This window comes from Emydura macquarii, unplaced genomic scaffold (genome assembly GCF_026122565.2).
Source record: "Emydura macquarii macquarii isolate MOO-44397 ecotype Brisbane River unplaced genomic scaffold, CSIRO-AGI_Emac_v2 contig_691, whole genome shotgun sequence".
Taxonomy (NCBI): domain Eukaryota; kingdom Metazoa; phylum Chordata; order Testudines; family Chelidae; genus Emydura; species Emydura macquarii.
In genome coordinates, this window is record NW_027130828.1 from 2,667,972 (window position 1) to 2,695,462 (window position 27,491).

The 27,491-nt window shown below is 39.7% G+C and overlaps 1 protein-coding gene across 4 annotated transcripts in view; it reads right to left on the minus strand.

The window, feature by feature from the left end:
- NEK6 (NIMA related kinase 6) overlaps window positions 1–27,491 on the minus strand; it is a 106,531-nt gene that overhangs the window by 66,152 nt on the left and 12,888 nt on the right. For 2 of the 4 annotated variants that reach the window (XM_067541713.1, XM_067541712.1), the window contains exon 2: window positions 526–647. In XM_067541713.1, the coding sequence (XP_067397814.1) occupies window positions 526–618 (93 nt within the window). In that variant the 5' untranslated portion in view covers window positions 619–647. Of the gene's footprint in view, window positions 1–525; window positions 1,132–27,491 lie in introns of those variants that run through there. The other 2 variants (XM_067541711.1, XM_067541710.1) reach the window with 1 other exon arrangement.

Genomic DNA, 27,491 nt, shown 5'->3' on the forward strand with positions numbered 1-27,491 from the left:
GGAATGCCAGTTACAAGAAGGAGAGCATCATGCAAGGAAAAATATTTGTGCAGACAAAAAATATCAAGGAATGATGCTCCCAGTGGCTCAGAAGACAGAAAGAGAGCATATAATTTCATCTGGACTGACCTGTTCCTTGTATTTGGAAATTATCACTAGAATATTCATTATTAAAATTTGCAAACAGATAAAAAATATATTTCTTCATTAAAATTCAAACAACTCCCTTTCTTTGGCCATCCTTTAAAGAATCACAGCAGCACAGAAAGACAGCTTTCTACTGGTACAAGCTTTTTATAAGCCACTTTCAAAACACTTGCTGTAAGCACCATTGAAAATGTTTCCCATTCCTCCTGTGATAAAAAAAATGGGTTTGAAGCAATACTGTCAGGCTGCTTAGCCCCAAAACTTTATATGGTTTAAGACTATTATAATCTTAAAATAAAAAATAAAAAAGTTATAAAAAAGTACTCCATGAGGTCTTTAAGGAGAGAAAAGGGGGATTAAAGAAATAAATATACTTACTTGAGGATCATGCTGATATTCCTGTCCTGGCACTTTACAGAGAGGGTTGTTCTGGTCCCCTAGATGATGTGGATGGTTATGCTGTCCTTCCATGGTAACATGCCAATCTTTGCCCAAGAATTCTGTTGAAATAAGAAAGAAAGCCATGTCATTGTTACCATTCCAACACATTGAAAGTAGAAAGAGTTTGTAATAGGAGTCTGTCTGGGTATGTGCACACGTGTGCACATAAACAGAGGAAGGTATAATAGTCTTTTCCTCTCCCTTACTCCACTGGATTTTTCTATGCACAGAACTCTTGAAGCATTGAATCCTTCATCTTTAAGCACAGCTCCAGAGTCCAGCACGTCACAAATACACCACTCAGAGTCCTTCCAGCTTGTGTATGTTCGTGTATGCAGACAACAGCAGGTCAAGGACATTTTGACTCTCCACAGACAACAAAAAGGGAGGAAATCTCATGATATCATAAGTATCGATTTCCATGAAAGTTTTCACACTGAGCAGAATATCAAAACAAAGAATGTTTGTATGTTATCTCTTTGCATTACCCATAAAAAACCTTGCTTTCAACAATTCAAATTTTGCAGCAACAGTTGGCACTGCCTACAATAAAGCTACATGGCCTAAATGCAATTACATACACAAGTAACAATAAGAAAGGTTAGCACTTTTTCCATTGGTAAAGAAAGGCACTAAAAAAATAAGAGCGACTAAAAGAAAATTGTGTTTCTTCAAGAAATTATTTCATATCATATCTAAGTGCTCTTCCTGGAACACTGTCTTGCACTGGTAGGAATTACTGATTCAATAAGTCTCTCTCATCTCTAGTAACTCTTTAAATCAGATGACATATCAACTGAAACATCACGTACTTTTGCCAATTTAAAATACAGAATTAGGCTGATTGTGAGTCAATAGTGTTCTCTAATGAGTCTGTACATTGACATCTTTCAACATTAACAGCATGCATAGGTTTGTTGGTGTCCTCCATCCCACCCATATCTAGTCAGTAGAATCTATATAAATCAAAAGAAGTGGAATTCCCCCATCTAAAGCGTTTTCATTTCTCTCTCTGCTGGAGGTGTTGTTACTCTGATGAAGGCCTGTACAAAACTCCAGATCCCCTTAACAAGGGTTAGCCGATGCAGAGTGATGTAGTAATGGACCTCACGTGTTTTGCTGAGCCATACTTCCCATTTCCTGACCAGACAGGTCTGTTCCAAAGCATCCTTTTTTACTCTTCCTAGAGACTATCATTTCAGCACCTCTTCCAATGCTGGAAAGCAGGAACAAGCCAACTACCTGTTTTTATGTATTTTAAATTTATCTTTGGCAGCATGACAAGTGCAAGTCTTAGGGTTAATCACAACCAAGGGGCATAGAAGAGAGGCCGCAAGGGCAGGGATTTTCTGAATGGACAGGAGGAAAGATTAAAAGAGAAAAAAAATCCACATATGTGCGAGCTCCAAGTAGCTTCATAAACTTCTTTAGGGAGAAGAGCTGTCTTTGTGAGCTGACGGAAAAAGAATCTGACAGAGCTGAAAATGAAGACCTTTTAGGTTTTAAAGCTTCAGCTGCCTTTGGAGTAAAATTATTTCCCAAGCAGATCAGGAAGATACAGAATATCAATAAAGATTATAAATTGTCAATGAATTCCAAAGAAAAAACTTTTCCAGTGTCATCCTGAAGCATCACAAAGATTCCCATAAATTAGCAGTATGCTGTAACCGAGCTAATTCCCATAAATTAGCAGTATGTTGTAGCAGAGAGATACCTGGTGGGTGAGGTAACATCTTTTATTGGACCAACTTTTGTTGGTGAGAGAGATGAGCTTATACATAGCTCATCTTCATGTCTGGGTACATTTCCCAAACCTGTAGAAGAGCTCTGTGTAAGCTCGAAAGCTTGTTTCTCTCACCAACAGAAGTCTCTCTAAATTAGCAGACAGAATGGCAAGTTGCTCTTCTGGACCATTTGGTTTTGATTTCATAGGACCTCAGCGATTAAACAGCAGACCACGGCTCTGACCCCATCTGACAATTCCTTCCAGTGATAAGGTGTAAACTGGGTAGTCATCCTGGTGAAATGGGTGCCTCTCCTTTAGGCCATACTTCCACTTGCCTGCAAGGCATACAAGGAAGAAACAGGAAGAATTGGAAGTATTAGACCATATGATAAATTGTGATTTAACTGGCAACGGAGACTTGGTGCGATAAGCCTTGTGATTGGCATATTGGTATAGAAGGGTATGGCTTTTTCCGGAAGAGCAGGCAGGATAAAAAGGGAGATGGTGTTGCATTCTACAGTCAGAATATCGACACTTATTCTGAGGTCCAGAAGGAGGTGGAAGGCAGACCAGTGGCAAGTCTCTAGATAAAGATAAAAGGAGAAAAATATAGGGGTGATGTCATGGTAGGGGTCTACTATAGACCACCAAATCAGGAAGAGGAGGTGAAGGAAGTATTTCTAGAACAAACAACAGAAATATCCAAAACATAAGACCTGCTAGTAATGGAGGACTTGAATTACCCTGACATCTGTTGGAAATGCAAGACACAAAATTTCCAGTGAGTTCTGGAATGTATTGTAGACAACTTTTTGTTTCAGAAAGTGGAGGAAAACTAGGGGGACAGCCATTTTAGACTTGATTCTGAAGAAAAGAGAGGACTGCTGCGAATTCGAGGTTGAACACAATTTGGATGAAAGTGATCGTAAAATGATAGCTTTCATGATTCTAAGGAAAGGAAGGCATGAGAGCAGCAGAATAAGGAGAACGGACTTCAAAAATAGCAGACTTTAACAAGGTAAGGTCCCAGGGGAACAAAATCTAAGGGAAAAAGAAACTAGACTGATGCAAAGGAAAGATAAGAAGAGAAGTAAGAGGCCAATATAGCTCAATCAGAAGCTTTTAATGACCTGAAAATCAAAAAGGAATTCCAAAGAGTAGAAACATGGATGAATTGCTAAGGAGGAGTACAAAACAGCAGCATGTGCATGTAGGGAAAAAATCAGAAAGGCTAATGCCGATAGTGAGTTACACGTAGAAAGGGACATAAAGGCAATAAGAAATTTTTTAAATAAATTTAGGAGCAAGAGAAACAAAGAAAAGTGTAGGTCCTCTACTTAGTGGATAAGGAGAGCTAATAACTGATGGGAATCAAGAAGGCCTATTTTGCTTCAGTCTTCACTAAAAAGGCTAATAGTGACCAGATACTCAGCACAATTAACAACAACAAAGGGGAAGGAATGCAACCCAAAACACAGAAAGAATACATTAACAATATTTACATAAGTTAGATGTATTCAAGTTGGCAGGGTCTGATTAAATTCATCCTAAGGTACCTTAAGTAATTAGCTGAAGAAATCTCGGAACCATTAGCGATTATCTTTGTGAACTCAAGGAGGATAGGTGAGGTCCCAGAGGGCTGGAGGAGGGCAAACACAGTACCTATCTTTAAAAGGGATCAAAGAGGACCTCATTAGGTCCTCGAAGAGGACCCAGGAATTATGGACCAGTCAGTCTAACTTTGATACCTCGAAAGATACTGGAACAAGTTGTTAAACAATCATTCTGTAAGCAACTAGAGGATAACAGGATTATAAACCCATATGGATTTGTCAAGAACATATCATGTAAGACCATACTCAAACAGCAGTTATCAATGGTTCGCTGTCAAACTGGAACGGCATATCCAATGTGGTCTTGTAGAGGTCAGTCCGTGGTCCAGTTCTATTCAATATTTTCATTAATGACTTTGATAATGGAGTGGAGAGTATGCTTGTGATTTGCAGATGACACAAAGCCAGGAGTTGTTGTCCTTTAGAGAACAGGATTAGAATTCAAAAGGACCTTGCCAAATTGGAGAATTGGTCTGAATTCAACAAGATGACATTCAATAAAGACAAGGCCAAAGTACTTCATTCAGGAAGGAAAAATCAAATGCTCAACTACCAAATGGGCAATAAGTGGCTAGATGATAGTACTGTGGAAAAGGATCTGGGGGTTATAGACTATAGTGCACCACATATTAAATGAGTCAACAGTGTGATGCAGTTGTGAAAAAGGCTAATATTCTGGGTGCATTAACAGGAGTGGTGTATGCAAGACATGAGAGGCATCCAATTCTAGGAACCACACTTTAGGAAAGATGTGGACAAATTGGAGAAAGTCCAAAAGATAACATCAAAAACAATAATAAAAGGTTTAGAAAACCTGACCTAAAAGGAAAGTTTAAAAAAACTGGGCATGTTGAGTCTTGAGAAAAGATGACCGTGAGGGGGACTTGATGATAGCCTTCAACTATACTAAGGGCTATTACAAAGAGGACTGTGATCAATTATTCTCAATGTCCACTGATGATAGGACAAGAAGTAATGGAGTTAAGCTGAAGCAAGAGAGATTCAGGTTAGATATTAGGGGAAACTTCCCAACTATTACAGTAGTTAAGCACTGGAATAGACTCTCAAGGGAGGTTGGGGAATCCCCATCACTGCAGGTTTTAAGAACAAGTTAAAACAACACCTGTCAGCAATTATTTAGGTTTACTTGGTCCTTCTTCAGCACAGGGGCCTGGACTTGACTTCTCGAGTCCTCTTTTAACCCCTTCATTTCTATGATTCTATGAAAAGACTCTTCCAGTTCAAGAAGTCAGAACAACCCACTTTATCCTGTGAAACTCTAAAAACTGCTTCCATAGTGATGCAACCAGATAGAGCAAGGTCATGTCTGACACCAGGCAACAATTGGGAAAATGGTAAACTTTAGGAACAGAAAAAATTATTGATATGAGATTGAGAGAGGAGAGGTATTATACAGATGTAGCCGCGTCATGTCATGTCAACAGAAGAAACCACCTAAACGAGTGGCAGTAGCTATGTCAGCGGGAGAGCATCTGTCCACACAAGCACTTATGCCAGCAAAACTTATGTCGCTCAGGGGTGTATTTTTTTCATAGCTCTGACGACAACATTTCTGCCAGTGTAAGTGCTAGTGTAGACAAGGCCTAAGACAAAAATCAAAGGAAGATATCAACATTTAGATGGAACTTGAATGTAACAATACTATTGTTTTTATTTCTCTTTGAAGTTTAAGTAATAAATACCTATGAATGGTTGTAAATTGCCGATTGCCTCACGCTAATGTAGCTAGTTACCTGTGTGCACAGAAAATAAATGTTACTTCAAAACCACATATAATTACCTACTATGCACCCAAGGATTACCTGCTGTGATGTCTGCTGTCAAGTGATTATCATAGCCTACTAAAAGACTATAAAAGAAGCCTCAGGCCTGATCCCTTTTTATCTCAAATCTGTCCAAGCTTTGACAGGGAAAGTTTGGATCCCAAGATTGGGATCCTAGCACCAGCCTGGAATTGCCTTGCTAATTCTCATGGGAGAATTTGAACAAACTATCTACATGAGTCATGGGTACATAGTCATGTTGCTAGCCCACGCTGAAGCTCGAGCTGCCTCATCTTCACTGCTATTTTTAGAATACTGGCTAGATTAAAGCTAATGCAAGTTTGCCTACCTGAGCTGCAAATCACACCTTCAACTGCGGTGTAGACATACCCTGATGCTTTTTCCACAATACATAAAATATATAGCTGCCATTCCCTCACAGTAAATGCACAGCATTCTGAAATATGGCTAAACTCAATATTAAGGAATAATTAAGTTGATTTTATGGAGCATGCACTCCATCTTCAATCATGTATTTTATGTAGGTTTCTTAAAAGGGACACTTAAGTCACTGACATCTAAAATGTAAAATACACCTGTAAGTTTTCACATTTCCATAGTAAGTGTGCGCCTTCTGCCAAAATAGAGTGTTTTTTAAATTAATCCCCGCAAAAATAAATAAACCCAGAAAATCATCCCAGCTCTAGCTCCTATATTCAACGCTATACAGTAGTTCCAATCAACACACACGTATTTGCAATAACTGCCAAAGATTATGCAAATCTCAGATTGGATTAGTCACATGAGACATTGCAAATCATCTACATCAGAGGCTGCAATTTCCACTGTCTCTCACAGATGAAAAGATGACAATCACAGCCATTTCTCACTGAATCACAAAAGAAATGTACACTGGATTTACAGACCTGAAAACTAAAATTTTTCTGTTTATCCAGAGCTTTGCAACAGCAATTCAAGCTTCCCCAAGATTTGTAAATTGCAACTGTGTCTCTCAATTCTAACCTGCAGGAATTATATCCAGGAGTAAAAGGGGAATTTCATCTCCATGGCCTATTCAGACCTTGTTCTCTCTTGAAACAGACAACAAGACTGCAAAAATTAGTGATTCTACTGGCAACTGGACTGAGACCAACAAAATCATTTACCTAGTGCTTTCTATAGCACTAGTCAGCTTTTAATACATTATAATTGGCACACAACAGCATCAGAGAACTCAGACAGAAAAAAATCTAGTCAAGTCTTAGTTAAGCAAAATACAATGAGAGCTACCGAAAGTACACAAAACCAATAACAGTACTGAGAATATTAATAAAAGACCAGAATTCAAAAACATTCAATCAGACTCCCGATTGTCTCATTTCCTTTTCCCATTTGGTAATAAAAACATAGTCCCAGAAAAATATTTGAAGAATTCCTCATGTGTTTAACAGACAAAGACAACAGTAGGAAACAAGTCAGGAGGTCTTAGAATAAGCTCTCCCTACACACTGGCAGGGCATTGGATTTGCTTTGTCCTAGGCCTGCACTTTCATTCCTGGAGATGGGCTCTCTCTTAATGTTAAGGTACTTCAAAAGCTCAGCCTGTTCTGGTTTGGGCCTTGCAACTGGGGAAATGTAAACAGATATATTTTTTAAACCGGATGAAAAAGGGAAGTATCACAATCACCTTTGAGAAGAGCTGGGCTTGGTCTACACTTACCTCGGCAATTCGGCGGCAGTCAATGGGAGTTACGCAAAGTACGCAAAGAACTTGCGTAACTCCTGTTGACGTCTGTGTTTCTCTTCTAAGCGCCATCTTCACTGCACTGTGCCAATGGAAACCACGTTCCCGTTGACGCAGTGCTACGCCACTTGAAGAGGTGGTTTTAGTACGTCGACTTCTGGATCGACTGAGCGGGTCTTCACTGACCGCTCGGTCGATCCAGATAAGTCGATCTGATGGCGGCAACTTTGCCACCGTCAGTGTAGACATGGTCTAAGAGTTATAAAAAGTAAACAAAGCTGAATTTCTGTTTGAGGCAATTACAGATGCTCACATTAAATATTTCAAATGCACAAGATCCAAGTAGGTCTTATACCACAGAAATCAATACATGTCCAAAAGTATGCATGTCATTCATGGGATCCTTTGTAGCCAGTGTTAGCCAATTATTGAAATATGGTTCTCAATCTTTATTTTTTCAAATCAAAATTTAAATTAACATTTTTGTTTTTAGACAATTATTTATTCTGAGAATTCCTGTCTGGACATATGGTTCCTTTTTACTGAGATATAAATTGTTGTCGTCGGAGTCCCATTCCCCATAAGCAGGGCAGGGTAACTGTAGCATGAATATTAAATCTTCTCAGCTTCTAGAAAGTAAAATGTAGGAAGGAAAGCTTTCATCACTGCTTTTTCAAGTATGGCACTTACCTAGAATTCTAGGTAAAAAATATTAAGGACATGCTATGGTTCTCACTGTATTTGGGGAAAATTCTAAGTAGCCATATAAATTCTGAATAATGCTGAAGCAATCTAATAAACCTAGCAATACCACATACCAATGCCTGGTCCATTTCATACAACATTAAAGCATAAAGATTTCATTAGTTAGCACTTGTACTTTAACTGTAAGTGAAACATAACGGGAGATGCTTCTTCTGAATGGTTCAGGAACATAAGAACTATCATATGGGAAAAGAATAAGTGGTCAATTTAGTCAGTCGTATTCCTCCTCCTGCCATATCAGAATAGACCAAATGACCTCTCTATGCTAGTGCCTCAATCGGTGGTGTCAGAGGAAGAAAAGAAACCCAGTACTACACCTAAGTGTATAATGCTACATCAACAAAGGGAAGTTTCTTCTTTACCAGTGATCCATATGGCCTGAAGCACAACAACTGACAGCCTGTATAATTTTGTTCCAGACTAGTGTAATTGCAGGCGCTTGTTCAATTTGCATAAATATCTAATCAGTTTTGAAATTCAGTCTTTTAAGAACATAAGAACAGCCATGCTGGGTCAGACCAATAGTCCATCCAACCCAGTATCCTGTCTTCTGAGAGCGGCCAATGCCACGTGTTTCAGAGGGAATGAATAGAACAGGTCATCATCACCATTTGTCTTAGCAATGTCTTGTAGCAGCAAGCTCCACAGGTTTATAACATGTAAGATTTAAGAAAGTACCATAACCTGGCCTCTTCGGCACAGAAGAAAACCTGCAATTTACGATTATGCAACATTAGCAAAACTAGCTATGCTGTTTATATGCAATCTATGTCACAAGCATGGACATTGCTGGGAAGTGGGTCTCACTCTCTGCGTCCCCACCAAATCTACAAAATCAAGGAACAAACGTATCTCACTGAAAACAAAGAGGAAAACTCATATGAGCAAACAAGCCAGTGACATGCTTCAGCTATTAAAATGCTGCCACTTAGCTGCACATTATAAATAAGCGAAACCACACTTTGTCTCAGTTAAGCACTTAGTTTTGTAAAAAAGACAGACATCAGGACGGCATACAACCACACAAAACCCAGCAGTTTTTGCATGATTCAATATGCTGTGTATCTAAATATTTGCAGTGAAGTTACTGGTGCAGGATTGTTTGCCTTTATCTGAACCAGTACAGGGAAAACAGTTTACTGGAAACAAAGGAAGGAAATAAAAAATGGTTAATTAGAGCTGAACACAACTTAAAAATAAAACATTTTCAGAAAAGAACAGTTAACTCAGCATAATGCTGCCTTCCTTCCACCAACAAATCTGAAGTTATAAACTCAAAAGCTAGAAAGAGAGCACTCAAAGTGTGTAGGATACCAAACTTCCAACTAACTGTCTTTTGACCTGTGTGCACATGCACATATGTCAACAACACTTCAGGAATATATCCCAAATACAGCTATCCACCTGAAAAGAGTATAGATTTTGACAGTGCAGAAGAGAGACTAACCAACCAAACCTCAAATGATGTGGAATCTTGGTCAACCCACAGACCAGAATAGATTCGTCTAATATTTGCCCCATATTTGAAGGAGTGGCATGATGCGAAGGGAAAACACATGCCAGTGTGCATTCCAAACACTCACCCACAAAGGAAATTCCCCAATCAAACCTTTATGAAAATGACTGCTGATCTACTCTCTAAACACTCTGGCACACACAGTCTTCATTCTGAAGTACAGCTATTACTACTACAGTATACGCATTTATATATGGTAGCACTATTCACACGCAATACGGAATTTTTACAAAGCCAGAAACAATGTACACATGCACAAACAAGAAAAACAGGCTTCAATTTAGATTGGAAATAAAATAATTTATCTGCTACTTCAGCTGCATCTTTACTAACACTTATGAAATGAACAAAGTAAAGTCCATAACAATTAAAAATCTTCAGCATAAGAACATAAAGAACTGTAACCACACAAACCCAAATTTTTAATATCTAGAAGTGCCGAGATCTAGAACCAAATTCTGCCCTGACTTACATCCCATGCAGTTACACTAGTCCTAAAACTTAGTCTTCAATCAGCTCCACTACCATCTTGCCCAAGCCACAGTAACCTGTCAACCAAGAGTACAACAAGCTCTCCTGAGAACTCCTCTCTAGGAAAATAACTACTAAACACATCTGCCTTTCGCCTTTCTCCTTTGACTCAAATATTCCACCCATCCAAAAACAAATCTTTCCACCATCACCTGCAGGTATCTGACTTTTATTCATAGGTCAGAACAGCCCAGGGCACTTGGTACTGGAGCTCAAGATCATTAGTTACCAGATGTCCATTAAGGAACAGAACCTCCTCAGTGTTCAGATTCTTGCGCACCTAACGCCCAAGGTGCAGCTCCTCTCCAAACCAGCCTTGGCAACAGCTGTGACCAGTTAATCAGGTATTAGCATGTGCATTTGGATGCCTAAAGCTCAACTACAGGCCAAATTACTCTCCCCCAGATGAATAATCAGTATGACTAGCACCAAACACCTCCCAAGTAGACAGTGAAGCAGCAGTAGTTGCGCCCAGCAGCACATGCCTGTTTCCTGTGCCAGCACACCTCCATCTTATTACTGGGAATACGAAGCTGCTTTCCATATGGCTCACCTTTTTGCTGCCCAAAATGCTACTGAGTGTCAGCAAACCTAAATGTCCACAAATTAACCATTGTTCGCTGACCTAATAGGTAAGAGACAAATGAAAGGATTGGATTACACAGAGTAACATCTCTGCCTTGTTGCCCACCTGCGACACAGAAAGAAATTGTCCTCATCTGGCCCTCTGTAACAAGCCTTTTTGTAATCCATTAGGGCTGTTGAGGTGGATGCTCCTATGAAGTTGAAATTAGCCACATAGATTACTGCTTTCTTTAGCATTGCCACAAACAATACGAGTGCTTTGCACTCTTGCAATTGCTTCTACTGGAGGTGATGGAAAAAATGAAGTGCAGAAGCTATGTTACTTCCTCAAGGCCATTATGAGTGTCAGTATTCTCATCTGTAAAATGAGGGTAGTAGAAGTCCTACTGCACAGAATAGCCAAGTGGGGTTTTGCATCTGCCATGTGCTTTGAGATCCTCAAATAGAATGTAGCATAGCAGTGCAAAATACTATTAATACTATGAATAGACTACACACCCACATATGTACTTTTTCTCCAGATTATTATAACCCTCTATGTTTCTTCCCGGCCCCCAAATCTTGCAGGAGGCTGAATGGGGGGGAAATTATGTTTAGATTAGGGATGTAAAAAGCTAACCATTTAAATGGTAGTCAGCTGTTTAAACGTTTTAAACAGCTAATTACCGTTTAAACTGGGTGGGAGGGGATTGGCAGCTGGGCTGGCTCCCCGCCAGAGAGAGCAGCTGGACAGCTCTCACTGTTGGGGAAAGCAGGGAGCCCAGCACCGCAGGGGAAGGGAGAGGATAGTTCTTGCTGGCAGGGAAGCGCGGAGCTCAGCATGGGGGGGAGCCACTAGGCAGTTCTTACTTGGCAGTGAGGAGGCAAGCCCAGCACGGCTCCCCCCGCCTGGCATTTAACTGTTTAAACATTCTATTTTTAGAACGTTTCAATGGTATTTTATTTAAACTAATTTTTACATCCCTAGTTTGGATAAAAATAACTGGTGCAACAAAATAAGCAAAATTCACACCCTTCCAGACACTTGTGCATGATTTGTCCACATTCAAGTGGGTGCCCTATCAAACCCCTTCAGCATGTACAGAGGGATCTGACAGTTAACTGTGAGTAAAAATTCTAATATTGTGTATCTGAAGAGCAGCTCTTCGGTCAATGACTGACGTACAAATCAGACATTTTACACATAGAACCCATGGTTCCCCAATCTCTAGTGAGTGGTATGTCATTTACAGTAGGCTCCCTGAAAGACTGAAGTGATGCAAACTATTTCACAAAGTAATCACTACCACATGATCTTACTTTCTTCCTCTCTGTTGCCCAATAATGTTCACTCTGTCTTGCTCATAAAATAAATCTGTCAAGATGCTATATGAGATTACCTGTGTTTTTAAATGATGATCTAGGCTTATGATTACATTATCTCCCTGGTTCAGTGTACGTGTTGTGGAGAACGCAGTCCAATCCTAGGAGAGTATTATTTTCGAGTGACTTTTATTGTCCATTATCTTACAGCATTTATGCCACAGCCATGATGTCTGGTAGGAATATTTCACAACAGAAATATCTTTGTCGTTAGTATTCTCATTGCAATTTAGTCAGATCAACCTTTAAATCTCATCCATCATGCTGAAGAGCTTTGGCAACGCAAGCACAGTAATATATGCTTCCATGTAGAACCTAATTGCAGGCTAGGTTAAACATCATACTCCCCCTCTCTTCTGTATTACAAGAAGATAGGAAATCCTGAGCAGGCTTTGGTTTCTCACTCTCTTTTTTGTTGGTGGAAGTACATGACCAGTTCATTATAACAGACTGATTCTGTCTGGCACATGACAAACTTACTTGAACCTAACAATTAAACTTCTGACAGTATTTCCAAAAGCAGGGAGTATTTACTGTAAATTCCTGACAAATTTTTCCTCCTCTGCTCTTCTCTCTTGACAGTCACCTTAAAATAACTAGAAATTACCATAAATAAATAGCAGTTTAACATCCAAAAAAAGAGTGCTAACATTTAATACACACCTGCCAAAACTAAAGAACTATTAATAGGGATGCTGAAGGAAAAAACTTGAGACATACCACTGAAATGCATTAGATAGGAGAGAATTCCATAAGAAATGAGTAAGTCAATAGCAAACATTTTGCTTAAAGAGACTAAAAATCAGACTACATAAGAAAGGTGGCTTTTATACCACAGTGATGAGTAACTGATTAGAAAGAATATAAGCTTTTCAGCATTCTTTCTAGCACTAAAAGCTGGAAAAAAATGACAGAAATTCAAGATAAAAATTGTCAAATATGAAGCTCACACATCAATTGAGCGCTTCGAAATCTAAAGCTTGGTCTACACTTGAAAGTTAGGTTGGCCAGGGATGTGAAAAAACTAAACCCCAGACCAATATAGCTATGCCAACATAACTCCCGTGGTAGACCCAACTATGCTGACAGAAGAGTGTTTCCGTTGACATAATATTGTTCCGGCAAGATGGTGTTCTTACACGGACAGAAAAACCCCTTCTATTAGTGTAGGCTGCATCTACACATTACAGGGCTTTGCTGGCATCGCAATAACCTGACCTAAGACAATGTCAGAGGAATTTGTACATTATTCTCCAAAACACAACTCAGCATGACTAGCTTACACCTGCAAAGCCCAAGGAGATACATTATTAACCAGCATGAAGACTCTAAAGGCTATTGAGGTCTTCCTACAATATATGCCTGTTAGTCTCATGTCTCCCTGATCTTAGTTCATGGATACAGTTTATAAAACTCACAGCTAATATATTGTCTAATTCAGTTTTATTGTTCTCCAAAGGCACAAGCTCTAAAAAACTAAAATGGCAAAATTCAACTGTCCCAATCTCTCAAGTTTAAGAAGTTTTTAACGTGCGCATTCTGGATCCAATAGTAACAAAAAAAGACATCAGTCATCAGAGTCAATGTAAATACATATGGTGACAAGGCTAAAAGGCAGATGAACTCACCCAATAGGTCATCATGACTCAACAGTAACCAGGCATCCATTCAATCTTTAAAACATGTAATTGTTTGGTAGTAAAATGCCTTCTGAAACACAGTTCCTGACTGAAAGCAACAGTTTCTTTTCAACATTTCTGACCATATTTTTAAATACCAAAGCAACCAACTAATCCACTGGCAATTTTTTTTTATTCAGTCTTTCTTTAGATATATAAAAGTGCAGAAAGATATCTTAGTCAAGATTTTTTTTAAAAGTCTTTATTGTTCAAAGTGGAGTCTCACCTAAAGATCTCTAATGAGAGTTAAATATATGCATTGCAAAGTGAAATATTTAATATCGAAAAAAGTATTTATTTATTTTTCTTATATCTCAAAAATAATGAATACATAAATATCTGCAGCCAGGCTGAAATGCAGAAGCCAAGTCTCAATCCTCAGCAACATTTTTACATGCAAGTTATAAACCCCTAAAAAAAGAGAAGAGAAGGTTTATAATGAAAAAGCTGACAGACCCTTAACTGGATGCAATGACCTGAAGTCTTTTTAGTATTTTATGACTGTTAGAATAATTTATCCTGAAAGCAGGTGCAGATGAGGTTGGTGTTAAAACTTTGTGTAGTCTTTATTAGCTTCAACAACTAGTAACACAGAGAGTGCTGAGCATTGCTTTCTTGAAGATATCAAAATCCATTAACTGATAGCGTTTTAGTTAAACTGAAAACCCTAGAGCTTTCTTCATATTGTTATGTCAACAACTGATATTCTTTGAACAACTAGGGACAGCCATTGTAATTCACTGGTCCATACTTAGGAACAAAAATGACATTAAGACAACAAACTTAGGGAGTTATTCAGAGCCATTCACTATAGATGTCAATAAAACTAAGGCTACTTGCCTATATTTAAATATAGGTGGCAAACTCCTCACTTCATTTCAAATCTTCTTCATACCCAGCTCCAAGTTTACGTTCCTGTCTTTAGTCAGTGAGATTAACATTTCAACAGCAATACTATCAAACATTCTACGTTGTAGTAGTTGGAAGAACCCTCCACCCCCTAAGAAACAACTTATTTCTAAAAAATTGCATGCTTTGTCATAGTTTTCTCCGTTATTTATCATTCTGTTTGAACTACGGAAAGATCATACAGTACCACGTTTCAGAAGTAATAATCCAAAACATATCCAAAACATTTTACAAACTTTAACTAACCAGTCCTCACCACTCTTCCGTGTGGCATTTACATAACTATCATCTTCATTTTCCCAATTAAGAAAATGATACAAACAATTAAAGTCAAGCATCCCCATTACATCATTCGAATATTTGTAAAATTATGTCCATCAAGCTACATATATTTAGCTTTCTTAACGCTTTGTACATTTTCATTTTTCCTACCCCAGAGGCCATCCCATTCCTTACAATATGTGCTGCCACAGCAGAGACAGTCAGCTGGTAAACCACTTGATGGAAGCCCCTAGATGTGAACACACAGGGCCTGGAGCCAGGGCACTGTAAGTGGACAGCCCCCGTTTTAGAATTTTTTTCCCTCTTACTGACTCAACAGAGCCCAAGACTCTGCTGTCCAGTTCTTGGTCACAGTCTAAGATCCATCACATCTCTGAGGCATCCATATAGAAGAGTGATTTTGAGATGAATTTTTTAATTTATTTTTGTTGGGTAACAGTTTTGTAATGGTCATTAACACTGGCCAACAAGTCTCATTCTCTATTTAAAGTGTTGTGTAAGCAGCCAGGGACAATGTAAAGCTGCTTTTTACAAGTCAGAAATAAGTCTATTTCTCCAGCCCCCCTATTTTCTGGTGCTTATCTGAATCTTCAGTTTGTCAATATCTTTTGGTAATGGGATGCCCATAGCCAAACGCTGTTTTCAGCTGCAGTCACACCTGAGCCAGAAAGAGAGGCGCTATTGCCACTCACCTCCATGGCAGAATGCTTTGGAATATGCAGCCCAATCCCTGCTTTGACTTTATCCTATTACATTACACACTCATGTCTATTTCACAATCCATTATCACTCTTTTCAGCATATAGCTTTTTCCTTCCATTGAACATTTATGCTACAGATTACCTTTTCCATATATAATAGCTTGCATTTGTCTGAAATGGGATACAGCACTTATTCTCTCAATATACTCCTTTACCTCTTCAAACAACCTGATATACAGATCTTCATTATCACCCTTTGCTTACAATTCCTTAAGCCATAGATCAAGTTCTCCTCTTTTGAAGACTGGGCATACATTTACTTTTCTATTTTCTTCCAGCAACAAACTAGACCATTATAACTTTTCAAGAAGAGTTGTCAGTAGTTGGAAAAGTTTGGAAAAAGTTGGAAAAATTCCCTTATAATGCATATCCATCCAGATCACCCAATTTGTACATGTCCACATTTTCCACCTACAGTTTTCACTCATTCACTGTAAATTATAAATACCAATCTTTTTGTAAGCAAGAACTAAAGCCACAAAGCAGCATAGCATGCACTAGGATAGACCTTAAACAGTCCCATGGGAGTGGCACCTAAACTGATCAATCTACTTGTCTTCAGAAAAAGAGGGGGGGACCTACCTTTAAACAAAAGGTGTTTAATATCTCAGACATATTTAAGCCCTCCTTAATTTCTGTTTATTAATGGGCCTATTGTTTCTACTAATAAATATCCCCCAATGGTTTTGAAGTCCTTATTCTCTCTCTCTCTCTCTCCCACATACCCTTCTACATCTCTGTGAAGGGTTTAACTCAAGCTAATACTTCAGGCAGAGTAGTTTGTATTTTGACATGTATTGCTTTCCTTTTGCTCCCCTTCTTTTCCCCTAGAAGACTTGTAAGACACCATTTTCTTGTAGATCACCTACTCCATTGTAATTTGAAATATGAATCTGAAGGAAGGTTTGATTTGGAAGTGTTTATGCTTTTTTTTTGGTAAACTTGAACAACTTGGAAAATCAGTTCCTTAGAGCGTGGGCCCAATTGAAATCAGATATAATTATTTTTAAAGAGAAAGTCTACTGAATATGGCTTTCAATGTACCTCACATCATTCATTACAGGATTGTTTCACATGGCTCCCATTAAAGACTCCTAGGATCGGTGCCAAGAGCACTTGGTGATTTATAGTGATGACTGCATAATCAATGTGACAAAGGATAAATGTGCCTTCAGACCAGGCTAACTATACTGTTCTTACCTCTAATTTCTGTTCTCAGACATAGACACACACACACAATGGATGGATGTATATTTAAGACATGTAGATAAATATACATGTGCACATTTAAAATTCAGTGAACATGGGTAAGGCATCAAGGGCATTTAAAATGACATCAGTTCCTCTGAAAGAGATTTAATACTGTAAACATAATACATCATCCACAGGCATCTTTGCAAAACAGCTTATTTTGCTTTTTTTATTTTAAATTAAAGGACCTATATGTTACAGATAAATTGAGACACTATGGCCTTTAACTTTCAAGTGCTTTTCTGTACAATCTTGAACTCCATATAGATATTCACTATATAAATTTTCACAGTCTTTGAAACATCTTCAGCAGGTACCTCATGCTAAAACTATCTGGAATTTTACTGCCTTGGTTAGTAAGCATGCAATAACATGCTTACTTTTTAATTTATAATATAATAAAGCTTTCAAGCCTGAAGCCAAGTTATATAAGCACATTTCTGTTCCATTCTTATAATTTGTGCATTTCTGATTAACAGAAGAATTAAATATAGGCTGTAAAATATTATATTTATGTAACAGGCACTGCTGCATAGGCTGCTAGACACATTAATATCATTAAAACACAACTGAAACGAGCATTAGCAACATACTGACATGAAATCTGCAGTAACTAAACCAACCAATCTCCAGAATTACAGTTTGCCACCATAAAGAGCACACCTAAGTTCCTTAACCATTTACCCAACCCACATCTAAAAACCAAACAAAACTAGCACTCGTGAAAACCTCAGCAAACAGATGGGCCTTACACACGATTCAAATTCTAGAGAAATCAGCTCCAGTGTACAGGACCCTCCACCAATCTATCCCTGCTCTCCCAAAACTTTAATCTAGGAACTGTTAAACTGAAATGTCTCAGCTGATCTCAATAAATGCTACATAAATAAAATAGTATTAATATTAAACCCAAAGACATCTTCCTAAAAAAGTCTAGTGATAATAAATACTACTGGTTTGCATGGGTGTAGCCCCTTTTAATTGAACCAGATCAGAGCACTTTACAAATCTCACAGCGCATCTCTGAAGTATTGTCACTTCTCAGACGTGTTTAAGGCATCAAGAGGGACCCGCCCGCACAGGCAATGAGTCACTGTCATAGACAGGCAGACAGACCAGAAGTCCTGACTTAGTTCCCTGATCTAATTGCTATGCTCAGGGACTTATTTTGTAGCCCCATAACATGAATATTCTCAGGGATGAGAAACCAGGAGCCAGTATACCTGTCCTGCTGCAGAGGGAATCTGCCAGAGGGTAGAAGGGAGGAGTAGAAAACATTCTTGCACTTAACTTAAAAAAAAGTCAGAACAGCAACTTAAAGTATTTACATTTCTCATAATCAAAAGTAAGAGGAAATGATGTTGAGAATTATGCAACTCAGACAGTCTAAGAAACATGTGATTCAACTCCAAAGGCAACTTCAAAGCCACCTCATAAAACTGTATGCAAAACTTGCAAAGCAGCCAGATGCTAACATTGCAAGACTAGCTTTCGCAGCATCTGGTGGATCCTGCAACTAATAGCCAAACAGAAGCAGAAACTTTTGCCCGTGTAAAAAGACTAAATTTTTCTCTCCTTTGGAAAAAAAAAAAAGGCACCTAATTTAAAAACATGTTTTTCCTGAGAATATATGTAAATAAGAGTATATTAATTTATAAATGTGTTCTATCTCCTGAGTAAAATCACTGCTAATCAATTGTCCTATATATTCTGCAAAAGCATCCCATCACATCTGGAACAGACAGCACCAGTTTTAACTACTGATCTTGCTAACTTTATATTAACAGATGTGTTCCACTTTGAACAATAGGTTGACTTAAAGTAAATACAATTCCTTGCCCATATGGATAAGTTATTCTCAAAGAATAAGGGTCACACATCAGTTTTTAGAGTAAGAGTATAAGGTGAACCAAAAGATTTCTGTACCTTACGCAGTCTCCACAGTTTCTTTTATTACTTCTGCTGGTGAATAGGGTTAACTTTAAATTCTTGCAGAGAAGGGGACTCTCCCCTTCCTGGGCTAAGTGCCCAAATTCCTTCAGGATTCACAAGACTGTCTTTTTTTAATCAAGTCCAATTTTTCTACAGAAAGGCCTGCACATAATGTTCTGTAAAGAGACTGAGAATCAACCTTTAAAGAAAATTATAAATAACTATGCATAACTAAGAAACAGCATATTGTGTTATGTTCTGCCCTACATGCAACCATTTTTTAAATTATTTTGTATTATTCTAGTACAAATAGACTCAGTATAGTAGCACAAAGCTCAGTAGAATCAGTGGAGTCAGTCAGTAATGCCCTTAAGCTGACTTTTTTTTTTTTTTTTTTTGCAAACAAGAAGATTCAACTACCCTGTCTACCCCCTACATTTCCTTCCCAACCTCCTTTGACTGCCAAGACATTTGTGCTTAGACACAGTATTTATCTCAGATCACTGCTACTAAGGGGGACGGAGTCATCCATCTGCCGTCCGGACCGGGAAACTAGAGAAGTGTGCTGCTTGCCTGGAGCTAGGATTACAGATGTGACGGAGAGACTGACAAAACTTATCAAGTCCTCAGACCGCTACCCCTTCCTACTTCTCCACGTGGGCACCAATGACACTGCCAAGAATGATCTTGAGCGGATCACTGCGGACTATGTGGCTCTGGGAAAAGAGATAAAGGAGTTTGAAGCGCAAGTGGTGTTCTCATCCATCATCCCTGTTCAGGGAAAAGGCCCAGGTAGGGACCGTCGCATTGTGGAAGTAAATGCGTGGTTACGCAGGTGGTGTCCAAGAGAGGGCTTTGGATTCTTCGATCATGGAATGCTGTTCCAGGAAGAAGGATTACTAGGAAGAGACGGGATTCATCTAACGAAGACAGGGAAGAGTATCTTCGCAGATAGGCTGGCTAACCTAGTGAGAAGGGCTTTAAACTAGGTTCGATGGGGGACGGGGACCTAAGCCCGAAGGTAAGTGGGGAAGAGGGACACCACAAGGAAGCAGAAGGAGGAGGGTGCAGCAGGGGAGGCCTCCCGATTCATACTGTGAAAGTAGGCCAATCGGCTACTTATCTCAAGTGCCTGTACACAAATGCAAGAAGCCTGGGAAACAAACAGGAGGAACTGGAAGTCCTGGCACAGTCAAGAAACTACGACATGATTGGAATAACTGAGACTTGGTGGAATAACTCTCACGATTGGAGCACTGTCATGGATGGGTATAAACTGTTCAGGAAGAACAGGCAGGGGCGAAAAAGGGGAGGAGTTGCACTGTATGTAAGAGAGCACTATGACTGCTCTGAGCTCCAGTATGAAACTGGAGATAAGTCAGTTGAGTGTCTCTGGGTTAAGCTTAGAAGCAAGAACAATAAGCGTGATGTCGTGGTGGGTGTCTGTTACAGACCACCAGACCAGGAGGATGAGGTAGATGAGGCTTTCTTTACTCAACTAGGGAAAGTTTCCAGTTCACAGTACCTGATTCTCATGGGAGACTTCAATCACCCTGACATCTGCTGGAAGAGCAATACAGCAGAGCACAAACAATCCAGGAAGTTTTTGGAGAGTGTCGCTGACAATTTCCTGGTGCAAGTGCTGGAGCAACCAACTAGGGGCCGTGCTTCTCTTGACCTGCTGCTCACAAACAGGGAAGATTTGGTAGGGGAAGTAGAAGCAGGTGGCAACCTAGGCAGCAGTGACCATGAGATGGTCGAGTTCAGGATCCTGACAAAAGGAAGAAAGGAGAACAGCAGGATACGGACCATGGACTTCAGAAAAGCGGACTTTGACTCCCTCGGGGAACTGATGGGCAGGATTCCCTGGGAAGCTAATATGAGGGGGAAAGGAACCCAAGAGAGCTGGCTGTATTTTAAAGAGACCTTATTGAGGGCACAGGAGCAAACCATCCCGATGTGCAGAAAGAATAGCAAATATGGTAGGCGTCCAGCTTGGCTTAACAAAGATGTCCTTGACGAACTTAAACGCAAAAAAGAAGCTTACAAGAAGTGGAAGCTTGGTCAGATGACTAGGGAGGATTATAAAAACACTGCTCGAACGTGCAGGAATGAAATCAGGAAGGCCAAAGCACAATTGGAGTTGCAGCTAGCAAGGGACGTGAAGGGGAACAAGAAGGGTTTCTACAGGCATGTTGCCAACAAGAGGAAGATTCGGGAAAGTGTGGGCCCCTTAAAGAATGAGGGAGGCGACCTAGTGACGGAGGATGTGGAGAAAGCTGAGGTACTCAATGCCTTTTTTGCCTCTGTCTTCACAGACAAGATCAGCTCCCAGACTGCTGTACTGGGTGGCACAGAATGGGAAGGAGGCGAACATCCCGCAGTGCTGAGGGAACGGGTCCAAGACTATTTAGAAGGCTTAGACATACACAAGTCCATGGGGCCGGATGCAATGCACCCGAGGGTGCTGAGGGAGTTGGCTGAGGTGATTTCAGAGCCATTGGCTATTATCTTTGAAAGCTCGTGGCAACAGGGGAGGTCCCTGAGGACTGGAAAAAAGCAAATATAGTGCCCATCTTCAAAAAAGGGAGGAAAGAGGATCCAGGGAACTACAGACCAGTCAGCCTCACCTCAATCCCTGGAAAAATCATGGAGCAGGTCCTTAAGGAATCCATTTTAAGGCACTTGGAAGAGAGGAAGGTGATCAGGAACAATCAACACGGATTCACCAAGGGAAAGTCATGCCTGACCAACCTGATTGCTTTCTATGATGAGGTGACTGGCTCTGTGGATGTAGGGAAGGCGGTGGACGTGATATACCTTGACTTTAGCAAAGCTTTTGATACGGTCCCTCACGGTATTCTTATCAGCAAGTTAAAGAAGTATGGGTTGGATGAATGGACTATAAAATGGATAGAGAACTGGCTAGAGCATAGGGCTCAACGAGTAGTGATCAATGGCTCCATGTCTAGCTGGCAACAGGTCACAAGCGGAGTTCCCAGGGGTCAGTCCTGGGGCCGGTTTTGTTCAACATCTTTATTAATGATCTGGAGGATGGGGTAGATTGCACCCTCAGCAAGTTTGCGGACGACACTAAGCTGGGGGGAGTGGTAGATACCCTGCAAGGTAGGGATAGGATACAGAGTGACCTAAACAAACTGGAGGATTGGGCCAAAAGAAATCTAATGAGGTTCAACAAAGAAAAGTGCAGAGTCCTCCACTTAGGAAGGAAGAATCCCATGCACAGCTATAGACTGGGGACCGACGAGCTGGGCAGCAGCTCTGCAGAAAAGGACCTGGGGGTAACGGTGGATAAAAATCTGGATATGAGTCAGCAGTGTGCCCTGGTTGTCAAGAAGGCTAATGGCATATTGGGCTGCATTAGGAGGGGCATTGCCAGCAGGTCACGGGAAGTGATTATTCCCCTCTATTCGGCATTGGTGAGGCCGCATTTAGAATATTGTGTCCAGTTTTGGGCCCCCCACTACAAAAAGGATGTGGACAAGTTGGAGAGAGTGCAGCGGAGGGCAACAAAAATGATGAGGGGGCTGGAGCACAGGACTTATGAGGAGAGGCTGAGGGAACTGGGCTTGTTTAGTCTGCAAAAGAGAAGAGTGAGGGGGGATTTGATAGCGGCCTTTAACTACCTGAAAGGGGGTTCCAGGGAGGATGGGGCTAGGCTGTTCTCGGTGGTGGCAGATGACAGAACAAGGAGCAACGGTCTCAAGTTGCAGGGCGGGAGGTCTAGGTTGGACATTAGGAAAAAGTTTTTTACTAAGAGGGTGGTGAAGCACTGGAATGGGTTACCTAGGGAGGTGGTGGAATCTCCATCCTTAGAGGTTTTTAAGCTGAGGCTTGACAAAGCCCTGGTTGGGATGATATAGCTGAGGTTAGTCCTGCTTTGAGCAGGGGGTTGGACTAGATGACCTCCTGAGGTCCCTTCCAACTCTAATATTCTATGATTCTATGATTCTAAGAGAAATAATTTTTATATAGACAGATTCTGCCATTGACAATATTCTTCTCCCCAAAACATGAAGATTTTACACATCCATCCCCCATTAGCGCTAATGCAAAAAGTATACACAGCTATCATACAAATCAATGAGAAAACGGACCCAGTAACATGTCACAAACATGAGCCCAACTTAAAATCAGGTTCAGACATAGCCTATGTACCAGGCAAAAAATCAAGTACTGAGATGAGAAAGATAAAATTAAAGAGTGGAGACAGCTTGGGAATAACTCAAATCAATTTAAAATAAAACTGATGTAAACGACTAAGGTAAAGCGCTATTAGTAAAAAATAAACTAACAAACATAAAAATTATTTGGAAAGAATTTCTCAAAAAAGATAATGCAAAGCAGTCTCAGAATCACATTTGCTTTTGCACTATCATACCCACCATTAAATTAATTTCATTGCAGGAAATTAAATAGGAAAAATACTAAAACAGCCTCCAGGTTAAACAGTTTTAAAGCAAAGCTGGCTCTGCATCTACACATAAGGTACCTGTATGTGGCTTTGAGATCCGTCAGCTTTGTCAGAATTAAAGTATATGAACAAATACAGGAGTAAAATCAATAAACTTAGCAAAGGTGAGAAAGATTTTCGAATAATTGCTGACCATTCATTGACTAGTTAGATAATGACCAGTAAACATTTGGAGATAATTGAGTTAAGTAACTCAGTGTTTCTCAACCTTTTTGACACCACAGACCAGCTTCCTCTACTGTGTCAGGGAGATCTCAGAGACTGGTGCTGGTCCATGGACCGGTCCTTCAGAAACACTGAAGTAACTGACAGAAGAGACTGAACAATGTAGCCAGCAGGGTTCTTCTGCAAGGAAGGATGAAACAATCTTTTTTATGCTTATGGAAAACAATTCCACAACATCAGACATCTTGCCTGGTTCAGGTCAGGACATTCAATGAGAGCCCTGGTTATCCCTCAAGGGAGCCACTTTCATAACCAACAGTAAACCTTTGTACTTACAGCACTATACATTGAAGGATCTGAAAGTGTTTTACAAACATAATTTCTAATGTTCCTGTGTGACAGACATTATTAAACACATAATGGTACGTGAGGCGCAGAACCATTAAATGACCTTGCTCAACGTCAGAGATATTCAAGCTGGGAATAGAACAGATCCATCTTGATTCCATGCCCTGCTCTAACCATTAGTCAGAGTTCAAAATAAATGTGCGCATTACTGCAGTTATGTATAGATGTTTGGAAATGACCAGGGGCTAGGGAGAGGTGAGCAAGATTTCTATAAAAATAGCAAAGATGTTCTGCTAGTGCAAATTCCCACAGATTGAAAAAGTTGCCACTCTACAGCCAACAGCCTTAGAACCATTTTCAAGAAAGTAACAGTAATGCGTGAGAAAGGAGGAACACACAGATGAAAGAATGAGATACTAGAATAAACAGAAAATGTTTACTAGTGAAGTCAGAATATTTATACTTGGTTAGAGTGCTACAAAGTATTGCCACATTTATTCAAAATTTCCTGAAGCTCAAATTACCAGTGAAAACACATTCTATTCTGCATTGATTTTTTTTCTGGGATTAACAGATAATTTGTTAGTTAAAACAAAACAAAGAAAGCCACCCCAGTGACAAACATGTCGTCCAAAAGCATGACAAGGAAGAGGTGTCATACAGAGGACTAGCCTTTTCCACACTCTGGAGCACAAGGGTGGCCATGATGGCATACAACATTCAAATATGCTGGTATTTCAGAAACTGGGCCCTACAAAAATGGAGTGTCACCTGTTTATTATCTTACTTCACAATTCCATTCATCAGTGCTACTTTAACTCCATCAAATCTTTCTTTCCACATCATATCACAGACCCTCATTCCATCTTTTGTGCAATTATTCAATTTTTAATTTTTAGCTATTAAAATACTGTGTTAATAGTACCAAGCACAAAAAATTTAACAAGTCCTACATGCAGCTGCTCACAAACCTTTATGAGGACTAAAATCAACCCTTATACCACTCTCATCTTACAATCTCATCATTGGTCCTTACTGTATTGAAGTGAAATTCATAGACACCTCTTCATAATAAAGATATATTCTGGTGAACCACTGGTCTGATTTAGTAAGGTATTATTCTATATTCCTTCCTATGGACCCAATCTTACTACCTAGTCCAGCTACTTCTGTATGCTGGATATGTCCATAACACTCAATAGACTGGAGCTCTTGAGACTTTCTGCTTTCAGCAAATGTTCCCCAATTGCGACACAGGCTCTACAGTACTGTAGGTTCACATGCTGAATGCAGGCAAAGCCATCTTTCACCAGCTTTGGAAAACAGACTTATCCATTCTGCTGACAATCTCCAAAAACCATGCGTAGTCATATTAAGGACACATTCAAGGTTTTGTTTTGGGGTTTTTTTTTTTAAATTCTAGTGCTTACAGCAACACAAAGCGTGAGTAACATTTTCTGAGAGGATATATATCTCATAATACATGTAATTAAACCAAAATCAACCTGAGAGTCAGAATGGTCCTGGAGGTATAGGGAGTCAAGAGATCTAGGTTAAATTCCCACCGCTGCCACAGAAAGAATTCTTCCGTCAACTTAGCTGTGTCTATACAGCCATAGTTAGGTCGACCTAACCACATCACACAGGGTGCAAAATTTTTCACAGACCTGAGCAATGTAGCTAAGTCAATCTAATTTTCAGGTGTAGCCAGGCCTTATCTCTGTGCCTCAGTTCCCCTATCTGTAAAACGGGGATAATACCACTGCCATATCTCACAGAGGTATTGCAAGGATCAATTGATAATGCTTATGAAATGCTCATGTCACAGCAGTGAAGGATGTATAAAAATAAAATTCCTTACTTATTAACAGAAAAAAGGGAAGCACAGAATGTATGTGGAGAACCATAGCAAAATATACTATTTTAGTGTGCCTTTTTTAATTGCCTCTTCTCAAGTAGTGAAAAGTCCAATTCAGTTATTTTAAAAAAATAGAAGAGCAATTCCACTGCTAATTGTTCAAGTGCAATCCTAGAGACTGTACATGTGGCCAATACATCATCATGCAATTAATCACTGCTGCCCATGGCTGGGTCTTGATAGCTGTGAGGTACAAATCAAATGACTGAGTTATTAACCTTACAACCTATAGCTTTACAGTATGATACATTGTGTTATGGTAAATCTGAAAAACAGATATTATAAAAATCCTTTCCCACAAAGAGACTTACGAAAAACTTCACTAAAACCATAACTCTTAACTGGAAACTGAAATCCTAACTCCCAGCTAGACTTCATACAGAGCAGCGAAGAAAATGAGCCAGCTTACAATCTTACTGATAGATACATCACTTAATTGTATAGTTTTCCTTTTTTTTACAAAACACTTTATATCAGGCATCCACTCAATACAGTCTCATATACAAACCAATTCCCAGTCCCACAGAATTAGCCAAAAGAATTCAACTCACTGATCTAACAAAGTTAAAAAAAAGATGTATTTATGGCCAGGATTGCACTCCTTTTAAAAAAAAAAAAAACAAAAAAAAACCAGTAGCGTATCTGATACTTCAGGAAAGAAATGACTAACTGGGAAAGGGTGGGGAGAATTTTTACATAGCCATGTGGTTTCTGAAACGCAGAGCCACGAGTGAACAGATTCAGACTATTTCAGACCAAGGCAGGGAAAAGGGAAGTGAGTTCTAAAGTCAAGGAAACCTCACAGAGAATACTCTGCCAGCATCTTCCTCATTTTTATACTGAGGCGATACCAATTTGAGCACCTTTGCTGACCTCAAATGTGACAGCACAGAATGGAGACAGAATAAATTGGGCTCAGAATCTCAGGGCTTACAGGTCAAACCCAATCTTTAACATTTTTTATTTGCATTGTGGCAGAACCTAGAGATCCCAGTCTCACTGTGGCAGACACTACAAAAACCTAAAACAAAGACGTATGATCTATGCCTCCAATCAAAGCCAAGTCAAAAGCTGACCAGGAAACCATCTGGTAGCCAAGGTACCTCTCTAATATGCTCACAGCAAGATAAAAGCATGATGCAAACTCTGCACCAGCTTCATTTTAAAAAAAATGTAGCCCCATGCTGCAGTAACAGTGTCAAGATGAAAAAACACAGGTGACATTAACAAGTTTTACATTATAAAGAAACAAATGCAATCTCTTGGCAACAAATACTTGAAGGAAAGCTGTCCTGTCCATATCTGCTGCCTGGTGATCTAGCTGCACTAACCTGGCTACTAGATACAATCTTGAACAACACACAGTGGACACACACACTAAGAGGCAGATATTATCCTCACCACATCTTTCCCCAGCCAGATGACACCACTTCACTCTGATCCATTTGGAGTATCAGCCAGCTAACCCTCAATTGTGTCCCAAAGGCAACCAAACACGAGGAAAGGCAAGTGACTGCTTTAACCAGGTCAGAGGAGA